Genomic DNA, 20,927 nt, shown 5'->3' on the forward strand with positions numbered 1-20,927 from the left:
TATAAATGATTTAGTCAGTGTTTGCCCATTGTAAAATATTTTAAATCCCTGATTTATAGTCTGACATTTATCACATGGTGACATTTTTACTGTTGGCAGGTGATGTAGCTGCTGCTTGCTGTTTTAGCAGTTGGAAACAGCTGTAAACAGCTATTTCCCACAATGCAACACGGTTCACAGACAGGAAACTGCCAAGAGTACCTACTCAGAATTTCTTTGTGGGAGGGGTTTCACCACAATATCAGCCATACAGCACCCCCTGATGGTCTGTTTGTGAAAAGGAATAGATTTCTCATGTAAAAGGGGGTATCAGCTACTGATTGGGATATAGTTCAATTCTTGGTCGGAGTTTCTCTTTAAGTTCCGTCTTCTGATGGTGCCGAAAGTTACTCACTGAGCGCAGCTATAGCTGTAATTCCTATAGGTTTAGGTAGGGGGCATAGGTAAGGGGCAGAATAGTGATAGGTGTAGGTAGGGGGTAGGTTTGTGTTTGGCATAGATGGAGGAAATTTAGTGTGAGGATAGGTTGAGACAGGCTAATAGTAGAATATTGGCAATGTTTCTGATATTCTACTAGCGATAACTGATGATAATAAAATAGGAATACTATCAATACCCAAGTGTTCTAAAATGACAATGTACAAATAATGTCTAAATAACTGTGTAAACATTGTAAACATTGTCCTACTTTTCATGTTAATATCAGAGGCAAAAGCTGTAATTCATTGTGTGTAGATTTTAGCTACATTTGGAATGTTTCATTTGCAAAGGAATGAATCTCTGCAGTCTGACATGCTAAGAACAGTGTAATAATGAAGCAGTTATATGAAAACGAAAGCCTATCAGGTTTCACACGCACATAATTGCAGATGTTTATGTTGCACATAAGATACATTTCCTCTGCTCTCTGTGAGAGAAATCTCTGTCTGTCTCTGACTGAGCTCTCTGCACTCACAGGGTTAACAGATACACTGTGAGGGAATTCCCCCTCCCCTCATGGCTCACTCTAGCATCAGAATCTCAGAAAAATGTGAAAGGAAATAGATAACAGTAAACAAAGAGATAAGGATTCAAAAGTATAAACTTAGCAGCACTTCCTAAACATTTCCTATCTTAATTGAAAAAAATATGTTAATTGATAGGGTTCCTTTAAATCTAGGTAGATTTCCAATAGTCTAAAAAACTAAACATAACTCCTTTAAAGAAAAATGGCAGATCGAGGGCATTAGTATCTCTGACTCAGAGTGGAAAGAATTTCAAGAAACTTATCACAAAACAATTATAGCCTCTCAGGACAGAGTCATACAGATCAAATGGCTACACCATGCTTATCTCTCGTCAATTCAGCTAGCTAAAATGGAAAAGGTTCATACCAGTCTATGTTCTAAATGTAATGCTCCAAATGCCAATTTTCTTCACTATGTGTGGTTCTGTGCACAGGTGCAGACATATTGGAAATCAGTGGTTCACTTCCTTACCTCTAAACTTCACCTACCGGTAGTATTATCATATCAAGCGTGTATGTTGAGTATGCTGGGAGATCTGGTATGCGGAAAATCCCCCCCAAAAAACACTGATCCGCATAGTTCTGTTTTATGCTAGGAAAATGCTGACGTCAAAGTGGAAGTTAAATTCTGTCCCCACAGTGAGAGAGTGGATTGATATGGTCAACAAAGATCTACCATTATATAAATTAACTTACCAATCCAGAGCTCAGTTCTCTAAGTTTGAAAAGGTATGGGGGATTTGGGTTGGCTCTTCTGACGCAGTGGTTCCTCACCTGGATATCACAGTCATGGTTCAAGATCTACATCATAAGCCCTACTTATAGCATACCCTGAAAGGTACATATGATTTGCCCTGATATATGACTAATTCTTGTATTGTACACTATGCTGGTTATGTGGTTACCTTTACTAAATTATGAAACACTGATTTGTTATAGCATATAATTGAGAAAGGAAAAGGTGGTCCGCACTTTTCAGCACGACAAACTTTATTAATGGATGTATCCAATAACACCTACAGCAGACATCAAGGCTGACATGTTTCGGACGTCAGTCCTACTCATAGCCAATATGGCTATGAGTAAGCACTGACGTACGAAACATGTCAGCCTTGATGTCTGCTGTAGGTGTTATTGGATAGGTCCATTAATAAAGTTTGTCGTGCTGACAAGTGCGGAACACCTTTTCCTTTCTTGATGATTGTGGACTTGCTGCCCAGGTCCAGCACTGCAGCGAACGTGTGGAGTAGAGCGGTGTTCACCAGTTACAGCATATAATTGAATTGTACCCTCCGCTGATACTCTCTGGTGCACATGGAGATGTTTCTTCTTTTTGTTGTTGTTTTGTGGATGTTATTTGAAAACTTTCAATAAAAATTCTCTTATTTTTTTCCCAATAGTCTACTATCCACAATTTCTTGCGCCCAAATTGCAACATGCATCATTTTTAAATGTACGCCTCCTTTGTGTGTGCAAAATCTTGCACCTCTTACCTTGGTCATAATGGACTATTGCAAGAATTAAGGTGGCCACACACCATACAATTTTTTAAATATCTGTTCAATTTAGGAATTGCAATCAATTTTTCTGACTGATTGTAACATTTCAAAAATATGACCGATGTACCACACACGTATGTTCATTTTTTCCCCCAATTATGATAAAAATTATTGGAAAATCAAAGAAAATTGCTAGGGTGTGTATATTAATAAATTGACAATCTAACACACCCCATACAATCTTTAGAAAGATTGAAGAAAAATATCTGGCATTCCAGATTAATTAAAATCGAAAAAAACAAGAAATCCGATCGGATTTTTCAGTCGAATGAAAAAAAAGCTTTCGATTTTTTTGGGAGATCCGATCGTTTTTAATCGAATTGCCGTAAAATCGGATCATTTTATTGTATCGTGTGTGGCCACCCTTAGAATGATCGCAGCGCCTTTAGTAAGATTTTTTCCTAGTTTCAATAATTTTCAGCAATGTCCATGTAGCCATGACAGGTTCTGTGCTTCTCATCATCAGCAAGCATATAAGCCCCTGCTGATATCAATCAGCATACCAGCTAAAAAGCTCCACCATGGAGCTTTTTAGCTGGTATGCTGATTGATATCAGCAGGGGCTTATATGCTTGTAGACTGAGCTGGATCATACACAAAGGAAGTCCTAGGCAGATGCCTAGGGCCTGTAGAGAGTCTAGGGCCCCCTGCTGGATGCTAGCCCCAACCAAATCTAACGAAAAAAAGCCAGGTGATCATCAGCGCTGGGCCAAAACTGCTATCGTGGCTAGGGCCCCATTTCGTGGTAATCCTTTTTCTGCTTGTAGACCACATGTTTTCTAGGTGCTTACCTACTGTATAAGGTTAGGGTGTGTGCTATAATTTTTTATATAATACAAATATTCGAAATTAACAGAGCATCCTTTCCACCATACAGGGTGGACTAAAGTCTTAAAACCTTAGTTGTATGACATTACATTCTCACTGGCAGTCTGAGGATAGCGTACGATGCTACAAGTTTGTATTTAAAGGGGCACTACAGTGAAAAACTGTAAAATTTAAAATATGTGCAAACATATACAAATAAGAAGTACATTTTTTGCAGAGTAAAATGAGCCATAAATTACTTTTCTCCTATGTTGCTGTCACTTACAGTAGGTAGTAGAAATCTGACAGAAGTGACAGGTTTTGGGCTAGTCCATCTTTTTGTAGGGGATTCTCAGGGATATATTTATTTTCAAAAGCACTTGGTAAATGGCTGTTGCTCTGTCCAACTGACAAAAAACTGTGTAGGGAGCAGGGAAGCTGGCCAGCATCATTGTTTAAAACCTTTTTAGGGAATATCTTTATAAAGAATAAAAGCTTTGCTGAGAATCCCCTATGAAGAGATGGACTAGTCCAAAACCTGTCACTTCTGTCAGATTTCTACTGCCTACTGTAAGTGACAAAAACATAGGAGAAAAGTCATTTATGGCTCATTTTACTCTGGAAAAAAATGTACTTTTTATTTGTATATGTTTGCACATATTTAAAATTTTACAGTTTTTCACTGTAGTGCCCCTTTAAAGGGGTTCTTTCGCGAAAAAAGTAGGCAGTTAAAAAATGTGACAGATGACAGGTTTTGGGCCAGTCCATCTTTTTAAGGGGGATTCTCTGGGCTTTCTTTGTTTTCAACAGCATTTCCTGAACAACAGTTGCAAAATGTAACTGACATAATAGTGTGCAAGTGATTAGGGAGGCCGGCTGGTATCTTGCTATTTTGGCAGTTAAACTGCTGTTCAGGAAATGCTGTTGAAAAAAAAGAAAGCCCAGAGAATCCCCCTTAAAAAGATGGACTGGCCCAAAACCTGTCATCTGTCACATTTTCTTAACTGCCTACTTTTTTCGCGAAAGAACCCCTTTAAAGGATACATGAAGTGAGAGGGATATGGAGGCTGACATGTTTATTTCCTTTTAAACAATGCACATTGCCTGGCTGACCGGCTGATCCTCTGCCTCTAATACTTGTAGCCATAGAGTGTTTACAAGCATCCTGATCAGCTGTTTCTGACAAACATCTAACTGGGGAAGCCGCATGCATGTTGCAGGTGTGTGATTCAAACACAACTGATGCATTGAAGATCAGTGGGATTCCAGGCAACTGGTATTGTTTAACCTCCCTGGCGGTATCATTACTTCCGGATTTTAGGGTATAAAAGCGGTGTAATTTTTTCACAAGCTTAGCACAAGACCCTAAAAGCAGGAAAAAAAATAATACCGCTAAATAGATCTGTGGCAGTGCTGCACATTACTCGCCTTCCCTGGATCCAGCGCTGCAATTCTCCCTCCGTTCAACGGTGGCGCTCTACCCTTATAGTGAGATTGCCGTATGTAGTTATGAAGACAGACAGTGATCTCAACAGAGGGATCAAGAGCCTCTGAGGACTAGAAGAAGAATGGCTGCCAGTGTCTGGATCCTGGGGGAGGTAAGTTACTAATGCCCGCTGTTCTCTATATATTCCTCCTGATGGTTACCAACAGTCAGCCTTGGGTTACCGCTCTGTGCTGCGGATTTCCTGCCCGAGCCTGACTCGGGGTTACCGCTAAGGAGGATAAAAGTAAATAAACAGGGAAGCCTCCATATCCTTTTAACTTCAGGTGTCCTTTAAAATGTGCCTAAATTTAGTTCTTTGTAATCCTGAGTTATTGTTATGTGCGCTTTCCAATAGTACCTGTTTCATCGTATGAATCTACGATCCTAGAAAATGTAAAATGACAATGGCAGTAATAAATGGTAGCCACTTTGCAGTAATGAATTGTAGTCACTTTGGTGAATCAATAATCTTGTGTTTCCCTTGCTATGTTCCAGCGGGGCAGCTGGCTGGGAACTCCTCAGTAGAGATGTATCGGCAAGTGCTTCTGGCTGGCTGCCGCTGTGTTGAACTGGACTGCTGGAAGGGAAGGACAGCAGAGGAGGAGCCGGTCATTACGCACGGATTCACCATGACTACTGAAATATTATTTAAGGTACAAGACTGATGTCCAGCTGTGTTCTGAAGTTATGTTTTCTAATGACAGGGTTGAGGGGAAACAGGAAATTTGGGCGCATGAGGCAGGTGGACATTCACTGCCATAATAAATATCGTTTAATGGGCGCCCAACAGGAAAAAAGGGCGCTGGAGAAAAATAACGTTTTAAAAGCGGCGCCCGGAGACTTTTAATGTTTTATAACTGCTTCTCATGATTACACATTATTTAATGATTTATAATTTTTTAAACATTATTTTTAAATGAAAAACAGTACAATATTTTTTTAAAACATTATTTTTAAACAAAAAACCGCACAATATTTTTTAAAAATGTTATTAATGCTTATCACAGGGGGGTCTTAGGTTTAGGCATTACCAGGGGGGTCTTAGGTTTAGGCACCACCAGGTGGGTCTTAGGTTTAGGCACTACCAGGGGGGTCTTAGGTTTAGGCACCACCAGGGGGGTCTTAGGTTTAGGCACCACCAGGGGGTCTTAGGTTTAGGCACCACCAGTGGGATCTTAGGTTTAGGCACCACCAGGGGGGTCTAGGGGTTAGGGATAGGTACAGGGAGGGTTCTGTGTGAGAGTAGGGTTAGGTATAGCTTTAGTAACATTCTTATTAATGTTTTATAAAACGTTATTATAAATTTCACTTTTTAAACAGGGAAGATTAACGTTTTTACAATTGCCAATTTCATACACATTATTTCATGATTTATAACTTTATAAAACATTATTTTTAAACGAAATATAGCACAATTTTTTTTAAACGTTATTCATGCTTATCGTTTAAAACCCTGCGCCCTTTTTTCCCGGCGCCCTTTTTTAACGTACGCGGGTTGAGGCACTCCTTGGATGGGCTTAAATGTAAAAAACAAAAGAAAGGGCCCTGGATACTGGAACGATATCAGGGCAGGAAATCTGCAGGTGTTTGAAAGAAAACAAGAATAATCTACCTGTGGGAGTGAAACAGTGAAGGTGGATCAGTGAGTCTATTTCTTCTGCAGCCAGGCCCGGTTCGCCCATGATGCCAAATGAGGTGACTTCCCCAGAAGTCCTGGGGAAGCACCAGGCAGAAACAGGAAGTTAAGAGAGTGCCTGGCCAACCTATACTGGGGGCAACTGTACCTGGCTAACCTATACTAGGGGCAACTGTACCGAGCTACCAATACTGGGGGCACCTATAACTGGCTGCCTTCCTATACTGAGGGTGTTTTTTGGGGGGCTCACCGCAGCTATAACGTGCGGTGCAAATTGTCGGGTGCTGTGCGATCATTATAATTTGGGGGGGGGGAACCATCCTCACAAGTTTGCCTCATGCAGCAAAAAGTCTAGAACCAGCACTGTCTGCAGCTCCCATGGGAGCAATAGTTTTAATGCCAATTCCTAGATAGTTAGTTAGTTAGCGTTGTTTCCCTATCAAGAACCCCACCAGGAGACAGGCACAACCGCAGAACCCAGCGGTGCGTATTGGGCATTCATTGCTTCCTGACATACGTAGTATGCACCACCGGATTCAGGGGTAAAAAATTGTCAACTCAAAAATCTTATTAAAAGTTTTTATGCAAGCTTACAGAAGGCTTGCATGTGATACTTTTACAGTTGGCCATTTAAAGAAGCCTCAAGTAAGTGAAATGCTTAAAGTGAACATAAACTAATAAGATATACAATTGTATTTATCCTCCTACTCCTAAAAATGACTTTTTTTATACATATATGCCATGGTTTAATTTTGTATTTAAACATTTACAAAGTTGATTAATGTTTTGTTGACTCTGCTCAGTGGCAGCCTATTAAAGTGAACCAGAGATGAAAATAAATAAAGATTTTATACAATTACCCGGGGCTTCCTCCAGCCACATAAGCTTGTCTTATGTCGGACTTGTGTCTACAGTCGGACCTCTGCATGCAGACTGGACGCGACTGAACGGCAGACCGCAGGAGGATGGCGTGGGACTCAGGCGAGCTTATGGGGCTGAAAGAAGCCCCAGGTAAGTATCAAATCTTTAGTTATTTTCTTCTTTGGTACACTTCAAGGGTCCCTAAATTAAACTATATGAACTATTTTTTCTATCGCTTGCCTGTCCTCGGAAGTTGTATTCTGCCAGGTAAACCTTTATGGCTGTAATTTGCTTGTAAGTGATGTTTACTGTATTCCCGACAAGGTACTGACAAGACAGAAGCTGTCACTTCCATGCCTGGATATTAACTCTTTCAGGCAGCAAAATAAAACAAGTAAAACAGCATAGTTATTAATATGTTTTGCCCTCTATATACACCTGTTTATCTCATCCTGTCACATGTCTCCTCGAGTACACTTTAAGGTGCCAATGTGTTTGCATTATGAGAGAAAATAGAATGCACAAGAGGGAATCAGATCACAGGCTTTTTATGAGAAAGCACATGACTGCGCAATCGCATGCGTTCAGTAAACCACTACATTGTGTGTCTAGTGGGTACAAGCTCTGATGCCTTCACCTACCCAGAAATACTTACCTGTCCTGATGTTCTGCCTGCAGTATGATTCCACTGGCTGAATGCCTCTTGCTGGCGTAACCCTGGTCTTATTGGAGCCCAAAGATAAAAATATTTCATTATTAAAGTGGACATCATGGGGTCCCCCTTCCCAAGCTCTGTTAACCCATTTTCCCCCATACAGGCTGGTATTCTCCAGGAAAGTTAGAACACCTCACCTGAGGAATACCAATCCACACAAAGTAGGAAATAAGATATACACTGTAAATTTGGTAACTGTATCGGGCTTCAGGGCTTTACAATTAACATGGAAAATCAGCACCATAGACTTTCATTGCAAAATCGGTACCTCAAATTTCACTGCAGTATCAGGTTTTCTGCATGTGGAGTCTGAACTGCAAAATCTGTCCCGGAACACTGAAATTCTGCTGCTAATGGCACCTTCCACAGTGGCGGTTATTTCCAGCAAGCAGCGGTTTAGTGTCAGTTTCAGCGCCTGTAAGATTCTAAAAGGACCATTATCACAAAAAGAGGCAGTTAAAATCTGACAGAACCGACAGGTTTTGGGCCAGTCCATCTCCTCATAGGGGATTCTCAGGGTTTTCTTTGTTTCATTTCCAGAACAGCAGTTTAACTGCCAATATAGTAAGATACCAGCCAGCCTCCCTACTCACTTGCACACTATTTTGTCAGTGGCAGGGAACACACTTGACTGTTTTCTGCACAGAAAAACTGAGAACTCATGTTAATCAATGTGCTAGTGCACACTTACTGTGTTGTTCGCGCGCAGAAAAAAAACTGACATTCTGCATCCTGATTCTGCACATTTTGGCAGTTTACTGTATCAATTACATCAGCTGCTGTGAAAAAACGCGCGCGTTTTCCTGCATGGAAACACACTTAGTGTGCAGAAAAAGTATGCAGAAAAACGCGCGCGGAAAACTGAAAGTCAAGTGTGTTCCCTGCCAAAGACAAGTGTGACCTCTACCTTACAACAGCTAATGTAATTTATAGAGAAAACTGACAAATTGCGCAATATGTCAGTTTTTTTTCTGCGCGCGAAATCTGCATTCAAATGTGACCTAGCTCATTGATTAACATGAGTTCTCAGTTGAAAACAGTTTTTCTGTGCAGAAAACGCGCACGAAAGCCAACAAGTGTGACCCCTGCCTTAGGGCTCGTTTCCACTGTAGCGGTGCGGAATCGTCTGGATTCCACCGCTGATAAAATAGCATGCGGATGCGATTCCCCATGCGTTTTTTGCCGCGAATTCGCATGCGAATTCGCATAGGTGAGGGTATATGCGATTTTAACCATGTCACTGCCTGTGTGAATTTACATCGTACCTATGCGAATTCGCATGCGAATTCGCGGCAAAAAACGCATGGGGAAAACGCATGCGATTTCCCTATTAAATACATTGCATGCGATTCGCATGCATTCCACTCTCAGGCGAAATCGCTGGCTCTTTTGTGCGTTTTTTCACCGCTGAAAAAAACGCGCATCACCAACGCAACAGTGGAAACAGGCCCATCCACTTGCATATCATGTGCGAATCGGCATGCGTTGGACGCATGCGGATTCGCGATAGTGGAAACGAGCCCTTAGACTTTGCAACTGCTGTTCAGGAAATGCTGTTCAAAACAAAGGAAACCCTGAGAATCCCCCATGAGGAGATGGACTGGCCCAAAACCTGTCAGTTCTCTCAGATTTTAACTGTCTACTTTTTTTCGCGATAGTGAAAGCAGATCCTTAAGGGAAAAAAATGAGTCCTGTCTGAAATTACTGAGGAAATATCACTTGCTAATATAAAGCAATATATTGCGAATTTCAAATATCATTATGGCCTCTTGCTTCAAACATAATTGGAACCTTGAGGAACGGCGTTGAGATTTACTGATTCGTCATGTGTTTTGTGACACTTATTAAACTATCCAGGAGGAATCGGCACTGTGGAGCCATTTATTATAGATGATTGTGTGACCTTCCTTGTGAACTCCGCATTAGGCTGTGTGATTCATGCTCCATTGGTCTCTCTGTGATTGTTTATTACAAGCATTTATTGTGTATTGCTGCAATTTGAATCAGTTGAGGAATCCTATAACTCTTATAAAAGCCATGTGATTTTTTTTGTAATTTTTTTTCTTCTTATATTATAGGCTAAAAATAGATTGTATTTTTATTCAAATAAAAATGGCATATAGAGGAGTATTCCCACTGCAGCCTGTAGATGGGGGTATGAACTACCATATATCCTTTATTATAAGTTGACCTCGTGTATAAGTCAATTTCAGCAATTGAACCTCTTAAGCTTTTTTTTTTATTATCGACTCAAGTATAAGTCTACCCAGTAAAATTAACGGCTGCACTTGGAGACCAGAAAGGGTTAATGACTGCACTGCATAAAGTATTGCAGCTAAAAAAAAACTCCTGTCCCTTAAAGGTTATCCGAGGCCTTTAAAGGATAACTGCAAAAAATATTTCAGCCATTAACCCCTCCTGGCCCTTAAAGGATATCCGAGGCCTTTAAATAATATCCGACGGTGGCACACGTCATTGATTATCAATGAGGGCTTAGTGCTTGTGCACTAATGCCGACCTGGAAGCAGCTTCTGCTGGCTTTTAGGAGAGGACAGAGGAGGATGGTGAACCGGGGGAGTGGTGGGCATGAGGACTGCTCCCTGTACATGCCTGCTCCCCCATTCTTACAGTCCTTTTTGTCCCAGATAACCTTTAAAGGACATGTGACATGATGAGAGAGACATGTGTATGTATAGTACCAGGTACACAATAACTAGGCTGTGCTCCTTTTTTTCTTTCTCTGGCTGAAAGAGTTAGACATCAGGAATGCAAGTGACAGTTTCTGTCTGGTTTGGGACCGGGTTGGACTGGGTCAGACTATAGCATAACCCCTACTAACAAGTAATTACAGCCATAAAATACTTACCTGTCTGTAAATGGCTTCTGAGAGCAGGAAAAAGAGAAAAAGTGCCAATAATTCATAGATTTGAACTCTGGCATACTTCAGCGAAGGTGTCATTGAGGAGAAACAAGGAAATAGTAAATACTTAAAAACTAGATTCAAATATAAAATAAAACTGTAGGATATCTTAAGAACTGGCTCTGCAGACTTCTATCGCTATAGTACACAGCACTTGGGGAGGGGTAGAGAGGCTGGGGGTAAAACCGCGCTGTACACAAGACCCTGCTGCACACTGAATGGGGACCGTCTACAAACATTTGTCTACAAAACTTTGTATTTTTGCTTATTAGTGGCTGAGCAGATGCAGTCATTAGAACAATTGTGTAGAGAGCAGGAAGCTTTTTTTTCTCTCCTTGCCCTTAGTTGTCAGTCTCGCAGGACAGGAAAAAGAAACTACTCCCAAACAGGGCACCCAGTGGTTTCTGGGGCCCCTACGCTGCATCCCTTGCAAGGGTCTATTGTTACGCCCCTGACTACTGAACAGAACACTCCCAGCCACAGGAGTGCGATGGGGGAGCGTGTAGCCGGGCTCCGCCAAATGGCCCCTGACTGAAGGACGTTCCAGGCCAAATTGCAGAGGATCCAGGTGGTGCTGGAGGACAATGAGGGAGCAATCAGCCTGGAGGGGGCTGGAGGAAGCCCCATTTATGTATAATTTTGTTATACCCCTCCTTCCCCCGTCTTAAGTACACGCTAAAAATACATAGATAATTTGACTCCTAGCTCTGTCATACAAAGCTCTTTATAAGCTGTTCCCTCCATACATTTTTTGTCATCAATCTCCAGATACCATACCTCCTGAAACCTTCGCTCCTCCCATGAGACCCCCCTGTCCTCCAGCTTGGTCAACTCCGCTTTATCTCGCATCCAGGACTTCTTACAAGTGTCACCTCTCCTTTGGAACTCTCTCCCAGCAAACTATAGTTATTATGCCCCTCTCCCTAGTGTTTCATGTATATGTTGTACTTTAATCAAATGAACATGTTCCACCAGTACTAGAGAAGTTTCAAACCACACATCAACTGGACATGTACAGTATTTGGCCCTGTGTTGCTAGATGTCCTGATTGTAAATTGTGTTGAACTACTCATGTATCTATGCTCCCCACTATTTGTTTTGTAACCTTTGCAGCGCTGCAGAAGACAAGATAAATAACATTTATAGTGTGCTTTTCTCCTGGCGGACTCAAAGCGTCAGAGCTGCAGCCACTAGGACATGCTCTGTAGGCAGAAGCAGTGTTAGAGAGTCTAGCCCAAGGACTCCTTACTGAATAGGTGCTGGCTTACTAAACAGGAAGAGCTGAGAATTGAACCCATATCTCCTGTGTCAGAGGCGTAGCCCTTAATGCAGGGATGTCGAACTCAAATACAAAGTGCGCCGAAATTGAGTTTAGGGACCAAGTCGCGGGCCAACCTCAAAGTCTACTGGCCACCTTCCTCCCTTTATAAAGTTCCCTGGTGTCTAATAGCCTCGCTCCATCCCATATACAGTTCCCTGATGTTTAGTGGTCCTCCCTCCCTCCCTCATCTATACAATTATTTGATGTTTAGTGGTACTCCCTCCCCAATACAGTTTCCTAGTGTCTAGTGGCCCCCTCCTTCCCCTATACAGTTTCCTGGTGTCTAGTGGCCCCCTCCTTCCTCTATACAGTTTCCTGGTGTCCAGTGGCCCCCTTCCATCTCCTATACAGTTCCTTGGTATCTAGTGTTGTCCTTCTCCCCATATTGCTTACCCGGTGATCTAGGGCTTACCCTCCAATATACTGTAGCTACTCTGATGGTCTGGAGTGTGGGCTAAACATAATGCAAAGTGGAAAACCACCTGAGGGCCAAATCTGATGGCTCCGAGGGCCGGAGTTTGACATGTATGCCTTAACCAGTACACTATCCTGGTGCTATATACATAATAACAATAATAGCAGTGATTGCTTTTATCTTACAGAAAGCAGATAATGGCCTTAATTCACTAAGCTTAACTCCTGTCTTTAATAACTCTTCTGAGCTGTTTTACAGTTATCACAATTATATCACCATGGTGATAACTGTAAAACAGCTCAGAAGAGTTATTAAAGACAGGAGTTAAAGAGAACCAGAGATGAAGCACCCTCTTGTATTTTACCTTATAAATCAGTGGGAACATGACAGTAAACACCTAATCTGCCCTTTGTTTCATTGTTCTCTGTGTAATCTGACTGTTATCACGTCTGATAAGAATCCCCGACTGAGAAGTCAGGCTGCTCCGTCTAGCTTTGCTACAGAAAGATTATAGCTAAATCTGTCTTCTGTGGTGTTATTTCAAGCCCAAGTCTGCCCCCTTGTGGCTTTGCTATAATGACTCAGCAATAATCATTCCCAGCAAAGCCAGATTTAATTGCTCAGTCTGGGATTCTTGTGACTGCTGTTAACAGACACTTAGCAGTGAGGATGAAACAGAGAGCATGGTAAGTGTTTTCTCTAATGTTCTTACTGATATACATGGTAAAATACACAAGGGTGCTTCCTCTCTTGTTCCCTTTAAGCTTAGTGAATTGAGGCCATAGACTTTGAACTGTTACTCCTCCTTTCTACTGGTGAAGTGCCATCTGCATTCATTCTAACAGACTGAACTGTGGCTTATTTATCACATTGTGAAAACGCTTTTTGTAGCTATTAGTTTGCTGCTACTGTTATGCACCTTGGAAGTTAGCGTAGTTATTTCAATATGTTATGGAAATGAAGTTGCAGGGAAACTGCCCTCTTGTGGCCAGTTACAGCAATACAGTGTTTAACTTGCGACTGTAAACCAGACATCACTGAAGCAAAGGTGAGGAAGTCGTGGGATTTAGCTCACATTTCTGAGCACTCTGCCGTTCATCCACCTGACATACTTCTGCCTGTATTAGACGGGTGATGATGACAGGTGAATGGTGTACAGAGGAAAGAATCCATTTGAAGGGCCAATTACGATTTTTTTAAACAGGTCCCTTGATGTCGGTTTACCGCCTTGCTGTGTTAACAGATTAACTAACAGTGAATGCTGGTGAGTCATCCAAGAGTGACTCAGCTCTCCCCCGTACGCTTTATGACGAAGCTATGCAGCGGACCAGCTCATGCCATTTGTTTAGTATTCTGCGAAGTCGTAGTCCTCATCCTGACAACCTTATTAGAGAGCTGTACCACTACATACCATTAGTTTTATTCTGTGTTGGTACAGAGCTGACATATTTTTCAGTGGTGCTTTACATACTGTGTCAACCAGTTCATGTTCAATTTTTTTATTGCCTGTTGTTTGTGATCATCGTGGGTGGGATAAAACACGGGTTTAGTAACTTTTACAAAAAAGAATACAAAAGGGAATACAGGCCAGTTCTAAGTAGGGTTGGAACTGTGTCCACCTATGCTTATCTCATCATGCCGCTTGTTGCTTCAAAATCTCTTTAAAGAAAAGTAAACCTGTAATAAGGAAAAGTGCCCCTGGGGGTACTTACCTCAGGAGGGGGAAGCCTCTGGATCCTAATAATGATACTTTCCCCATTCTCTCCAGAGAATCAGCGCTGGCAGCCCCCCAATATCTGCCCATCTGTGCTCCTGCGCAGACACAGTACAAGCTTCCTCTCGGTCTCCAGCGGAAATAGCCGGGGCTGAACGAGTCCGCTCTACTGCAGAGGCGACTCGCACCTGCGCAGGACAGTGGACCTAATTTGGCTCGGCTATTTCCACTGGAGCCTGAGGGGAAGCTTGTACTGCGCCTGCACAGGAGCGCAAATAGATACATAATGCAATGTGCTGAAGCCCCTACTGCGCCTGCGCTGCTTGCCAGCGGATGTTCGGGGCTGACAGTGCTGGATGCCTGAGGCTGAAGAGGACGGGGGAAGCCTCACTAGGATCCAGAGCCTCCCCCCTCTAGAAGTTAGTACCCCATAGGGGCACTTTTTTTTCTTACAGTGTCTCTTTAAAGGATACCGAAGTGACATGTGACATAATGAGATAGACATGGGTATGTACAGTGCCTAGCACACAAATAACTATGCTGTGTTCCTTTTTTTCTTTCTCTGCCTGAAAAAGTTAAATATCAGATATGTAAGTGGCTGACTCAGTTCTGACAGTAAGTGACTACAGTGTGACCCTCACTGATAAGAAGTTCCAACTATAAAACACTTTCCTAGAAGAAAATGGCTTCTGAGAGCAGGAAAGAGATAAAAAAAGGTCAATAGTTCATAGATTTTAGCTCTGGCATACGTCAGTGAATGTGTCATTGAGCAAAAACAATAAAACAGTTAAAACTTAAAAAGTAGATTTAAACATAAAATAAAACTGTGGAATATCTTAAAAAGTCATTTTTAGGAGACGGAAGATAGATAGAATCGTTTATTTCATTAGTTTATTTTCACCTTGGGTGTCCTTGTATGCCAAGCATACAAATAATTAAGCTGTGTTCTTTTTTTTTAAATCTTTCTCCGCATGAAATAATGAACATTCAGGTGTGCAAGTGACAGTTTCCCTCAGGTAGTGACCTAGTCTGACTATCGCAGAGAACAACTTCTGAGGGGAAGAGATAAAAAGGGACAATAGTTCGCAGATTTTAGCTCTGGCATACTTCAAAGACTGTGTCATTGAGCAGAGAAAATGGAACATTAAAAACTTAAAAATTAAAGTGAACCTGAGGTGAGAGGTATGTGGAGGCTGCCATACTTATTTCCCTTTAAGCAATACCAGTTGCCTGGCTGCCCTGCTGACAGGATTAGACGCATGCTTGTTTCTGGGGTCATTCAGACAGTACTGCAGCCAAATAGATCAGCAGGGCTTCCAGAAAACAAGTGATTTTAGTAATAAAAATTGGCAGTCTCCATTTCACTCTCACATCGGGTTCATTTTAAACATAGTGAGAGGAATATGGAGGCTGACATCTTCATTTTATGCTGGGTACACACGTTGCGATTTCCCACGCGATTCGCGGGATCAATTCGATCGATTTGATTATTTCCAACATGTTCGATCGTGTTTCGATGGATACAGCCATCGATTTTGCATATAAGTATGCAAAATCGATGGCTGTATCCATCGAAACACGATCGAACATGTTGGAAATAATCTAATCGATCTAATCGATCCCGCAAATCGGTCGGGAAATCGCAACGTGTGTACCCAGCATTATACAATAACAGTTGCCTGGCTTTCATCATGCCCATTTTTATGGACGGGCACAGCGGGGTATTGCCAGGGGTGCAACGGCAGGTGTTAAGGGAGGGGAGCACAGTGAGGGGGGTTGAGCGCAATCACAATGTGCAATGAAAGCTGTCACTCACCTCCCGGGGCCCACATACTGCATGTCCTTCCCGCTTCCTGGTTCTAGGCATCCCGTATCATGGTAATGCCCCCCCCCCCCCCTCCTCCCGTGATGCCATCACCAGGTGCACTGTTATCATGATACGGGACGTGATTTAATTATTCACATCAGAAGAACAGATCGATTTTAATCAATCCACAGCATTAAAGATTTCGACTTGTGATCATATCTAAACCAATCATATCTGTGATGAAAATCCGCCGTGCCAATCAACCATTTATCATGTTGAGGATCAATTTGGCCCACCAGATTCTCTGTTTTCACACACCATCTTCTGAATAATCTGATCTAAAATCTGATTTAAAATTGTATTGGAGGCTGAGCATCAGCACAGAAATCAGGCAACTGGCATTGTTTATTAGAGAATGAAGATTGCAGCCCCGTATTGCTTTCACTTCAGGCCCTGTTCACGGTGGTCATTTGCAGAATAATTCTGCATGTCAGCTCACTGCCCAAACAATTCTATGAGCCTGTTAACAGTGCTACAAGGGCGTAACTAGAAGGAGGGGCAGCACCTGGGGTGCCCCAACTACTAACATTCCCTTCCTCCGATGCCGGGGACTATATCTCGGATCAGGTGTTTTTGTGGCTACACTTTTAACCACTTTTTCCACCACCACAGTATATCTACATCCTCTGTGACTTCATCTAAGCCTCGAGGACGTAGATATAAGTCGTGTTGGTGAAGCACTGCTGTGCACGATTGGGCTTGCTCCTGTGCAAAACCTCCGGCATCTGATGCAGCACTAATTGGTGAAAGGGAGTATTTGTTCCCTGAGCTAAAAAGAGTGATTTTTACCATTAAACATACATTTATTTTCTCAGTTCACACGGTAGCTTTATTTTAGAATCAAATATCTTCAACATAAAATATGACCGGAACGTAATTTAAGTTTTGTGATAAACAGTAGAAATAGCCAAACAAAATTTGTGTTTTTTTTTATCTACAACAGTGCTTTTATTTTTAGTTTCAAAACTTTTTTATTGGGTAGCAATAGAAAAAGATGTTTCATGCATACTTTTTAAGGCAAACATTGAGCATATAAATCTTGTAATAGTTGAGTTTAGAAATATACACTTGTATATAGTGGTAGATTGCAACAAAAGCAAAACTAGCAAAAGAAAGTACAGAGCTACCTATAAAATATTTGTAATTATTGCTATTGCTGTATATATAGATAGGAGCAGGCAATAGAGAATGTAACAGCATACCATAAAGAACTAAGAACTGGTGATCACCTGTGCTACAATACCCCACATTGATTAGGTGAGAGGAAGAGGAGGGAAGGAAGGCTGCAACTTATTTAACTGCCCACTGTAACAATCTTACCTTCCTCCGGCGGTTCCCGCGGCGTCTCCAACAGCGGGACTTCCGCTCCCGCGTCTTCTCAGGGCATCCCCGTCATCCCTCCGACGTCCCCTGGAGGCGTCCCCGGCATCCCTCCAACTGTGCAGCAAGGGGCTCGCACGCGCAGTTCCTCCTGTCGGGCGCATGTGGGGCAGAGCAGCCTTTACAGGCTGAGGAGGCGAGTCTGACAGGAGGGGCTGGCATCCTGGGGGCTGGGTCTGCTCTGCCTCTTGGGTTTATTAGGCCAAGTGAGTCAGTTGCTCACTGGCCTTGATACTAATCAGTTCGCTGATACTAGGTCTAGCTAGTGATTTTGAGCTACATTGATACATTGTGTAGACGCACAATATATATGTACTCCAGTTACTCAGTTTTTGTTATTTTTGTATATATTCTTTATTATTGTAACATCTGATTGTATATTATCTGTGTACTGACTTCTTGCCTGCCTCCTGACCTTGCTCTTATCTAGTCTTTTTGTACCGCTGCCATCTGATACTCATGTTTGACTCGGCCTGTCTTGACTACTCTATTGCTTATCCTTCCAATACGACTGACATCTGACTAACGTGCATGACATAGCCTGTTATTGACTTCGAATTTGCCTCATTCCTTTGTACCTCGTTACCTCTGACTCTGTGTGCGACTACGGCCTGTTTATCACTATGTCTACCACGCATCAGCGTGATACACACATAGGCCATGGAATACATGTAGGAAGTTCTATCAGAAGGCAGCTAGCAGGCTTCTTATACCTGGAGAAGGATGCATTCTTTATCCAGGCGAGCCAGACTCTTTTAAAATGATCAGTTCTGTCAAGCAGGTTCGCCTTTATTTTCTCATTTAGCATAGTAATATGCAACCGGGAAAGCACTCTGGCAAAAGATAAAGTGGTTTATCGCCATTGTGAAGCAATATATGTTTTGGCTGTATTCATAGCAAATTGGATGACCTTGTGTTGCGCAAAAGTAGTGTGTTCTGGTTGCCAGCCTAGTAGAAATACAGCTGGGTCCTGTACTAAGTGAATCAATAAGATATTTTTTAGTTTACGAATTAGCTTTTGCCAAATGGAGGCCACCACCGGACAGGACCACCATATGTGATACAGAGAACCTATGTCTGTACATCCCCTGAAACAGAACTCTGATTTATCCGCATAGATACGATGGATTCTCTCCAGGACCGTATAGGTCCTATGAAGGAGCCGAAGGGAAACCTCCATATCCGTGACATAGAGACTTCCCTTTAAAAAAAAAGAGTGTCGAGACATTGTGTGCATTGTTCAATTTCTAAGATCTTTTGCAAGTCTCCTTCCCAATTGAAGTGTTGAAGTGAAAGTTTAGAATCCTGAGGTTTAGCATTCACGATAGAGTAAAGGAGGGACAGTATACCTTTACGCAAGGGGTCTTCCATACAGATGGATTCAAGGGAGGATATTGGAACATCTGGCCTATTCTAGCCAGTGATGTCAGGTAGTGGTGCAGTTGGAGAGTCCTAAACATTTCTGAAGATGGAATTGCCAAAGGAATCTTGCCATTATGTAACAGCTGCTTTAAGGTTACTAAATTATTTCTGGCCCACCAACGGAAATTTAAGCCAGTTTGCCCGTCCAGAAACTCAGGATTGTGAAAGATTTCAACTAGTTGGGACAGATTAGACTGCAGCTGATACTTAAATCGAACTCTCTTCCAAGTAATTATTGTGTGATAGATAAAAGGTGATAGTTGTTTAATCATGGAACTATTCCAGTTTCGATCCCATAAAATACCCTTCCAGGTTAGAGGTGCCATACAGTCATTTTCCAGATTTACCCAATAAGGGGTATGTGGGCCAGAATAGATTGTTGGGATAAAGGCTAGCTGAGAAGCTTGATAGTATCTATATAAATTGGGTACAGACAACCCCCCTTCTTTTTTATTAAGCATCATAGTAGTCTTCGTGATAGCGCTTTTTATTTTTAAACTGGAATTATTAAAACTGAGAAATAATGTGTTTTTTCCCCTATTTTTCCTATTAAAATTCATAGAAAAAAAATGTTGATGGAAAAAATGCTATACAATGAAAGCCTAGTTAGTCTTCCAAAAAATATATATATTTAATTTAGGTGTCATAAGTAGGGATAACGTTGCTGATTTAATAGGGACATAGCTAAAATGTCAAAACTGCTCTGGTCCATCAGGGGGAACAAGGTCTGGATCAGGGCCGGATTTACCAAAAGGCACTGTAGGCACGTGCCTACAGGCGCCTGATGATGAAAAAGGCGGCTTACTCCCCTCCCTGATTGCCTCCCTCTCTCCTGCCTTAACTATGCAGAGTCTCAAGTGGAGTGTAAATGAGAGGTTACTCACCTGGGTTTCAGCATTCCACTGACCAGGTCTCCCTTTAGTTGGGGGCACTGATAGCTACCTAATACTTGAGAGCACCTCTAGCCACTTAATATTTTGAATAGCTCTGGCTACATAATATAAGTGGCACCTGTAGCTACCTATGACGGGCAAGAGGAGTAATGGAGAAGTGACAGCTGGGCCAGCCAGCATACTTGTGGTGCAGCTCAGTGGGGGTTTGTAGGTTCATGGAGGGCAAAGTCTAGGGTGCCAGGACAGCTGTGCCTATATGTAAATCCGGGCCTGGTCTGGATGCAAAGTGGTTAATGGCTGTGAAGATCACTATTACAGTTCACACTCTTAATGTGTATTATGCAACTGACCACTACCAAATAGTGCACAGATATTCAAGCACACACGGTATAACATTTTCAGCAAGCTGAGCTTTGTTTTCCTGAATGTTATGAATAAATAATTGGATTAAATTGCATTCCTAGTTATGCTGTTATGTTTTAAAGCAGAGTACTGCTTTTAAAAGTTAATTGGGCTTGTCGAATAGTATTTTAAACTGTGATTTTAATTTTAGGAAGTTATAGAAGCTATCGCTGAGTGCGCATTTAAGACCTCGCCATATCCAATTCTTCTGTCTTTTGAAAATCACGTGGACTCGTAAGTAACAAACCTTGTCTGGCGTATTTCATTTTTAAAGGGAACCTGAAGCCAGAGGGAAATGTAGGCTGACATATTTCATTCATTTTACTGCAGCCAAAGAGATCAGCAGGACAGCCAGGGAACTGGTATTGTTTAAAAGGAAATAAATATGGCAGTTCATTCGGATTCTGCGGAATTTAAATTTGGAATTGACAATCCGATTTACCGCAGCTCTGTAATTTTACCCCAGTCACATAACTTGGAAGCATGGGACCAATTAGAGGAACATTTTTCTGCTACATTTTAA

General features: G+C 41.9%; 1 protein-coding gene across 2 annotated transcripts in view; it reads left to right on the forward strand.

Annotated features, from left to right (window-relative positions):
* The window catches only part of PLCB1 (phospholipase C beta 1), an 887,760-nt gene that overhangs the window by 613,011 nt on the left and 253,822 nt on the right, over positions 1-20,927 (forward strand). For both annotated transcript variants that reach the window (XM_068232505.1, XM_068232506.1), the window contains 2 exons: positions 5,354-5,511; positions 20,556-20,638. In XM_068232505.1, the coding sequence (XP_068088606.1) occupies positions 5,354-5,511; positions 20,556-20,638 (241 nt within the window). The remainder of the gene's footprint in view (positions 1-5,353; positions 5,512-20,555; positions 20,639-20,927) is intronic.

Source organism: Hyperolius riggenbachi, chromosome 4 (genome assembly GCF_040937935.1).
Source record: "Hyperolius riggenbachi isolate aHypRig1 chromosome 4, aHypRig1.pri, whole genome shotgun sequence".
NCBI classification, from domain to species: Eukaryota; Metazoa; Chordata; class Amphibia; order Anura; family Hyperoliidae; genus Hyperolius; species Hyperolius riggenbachi.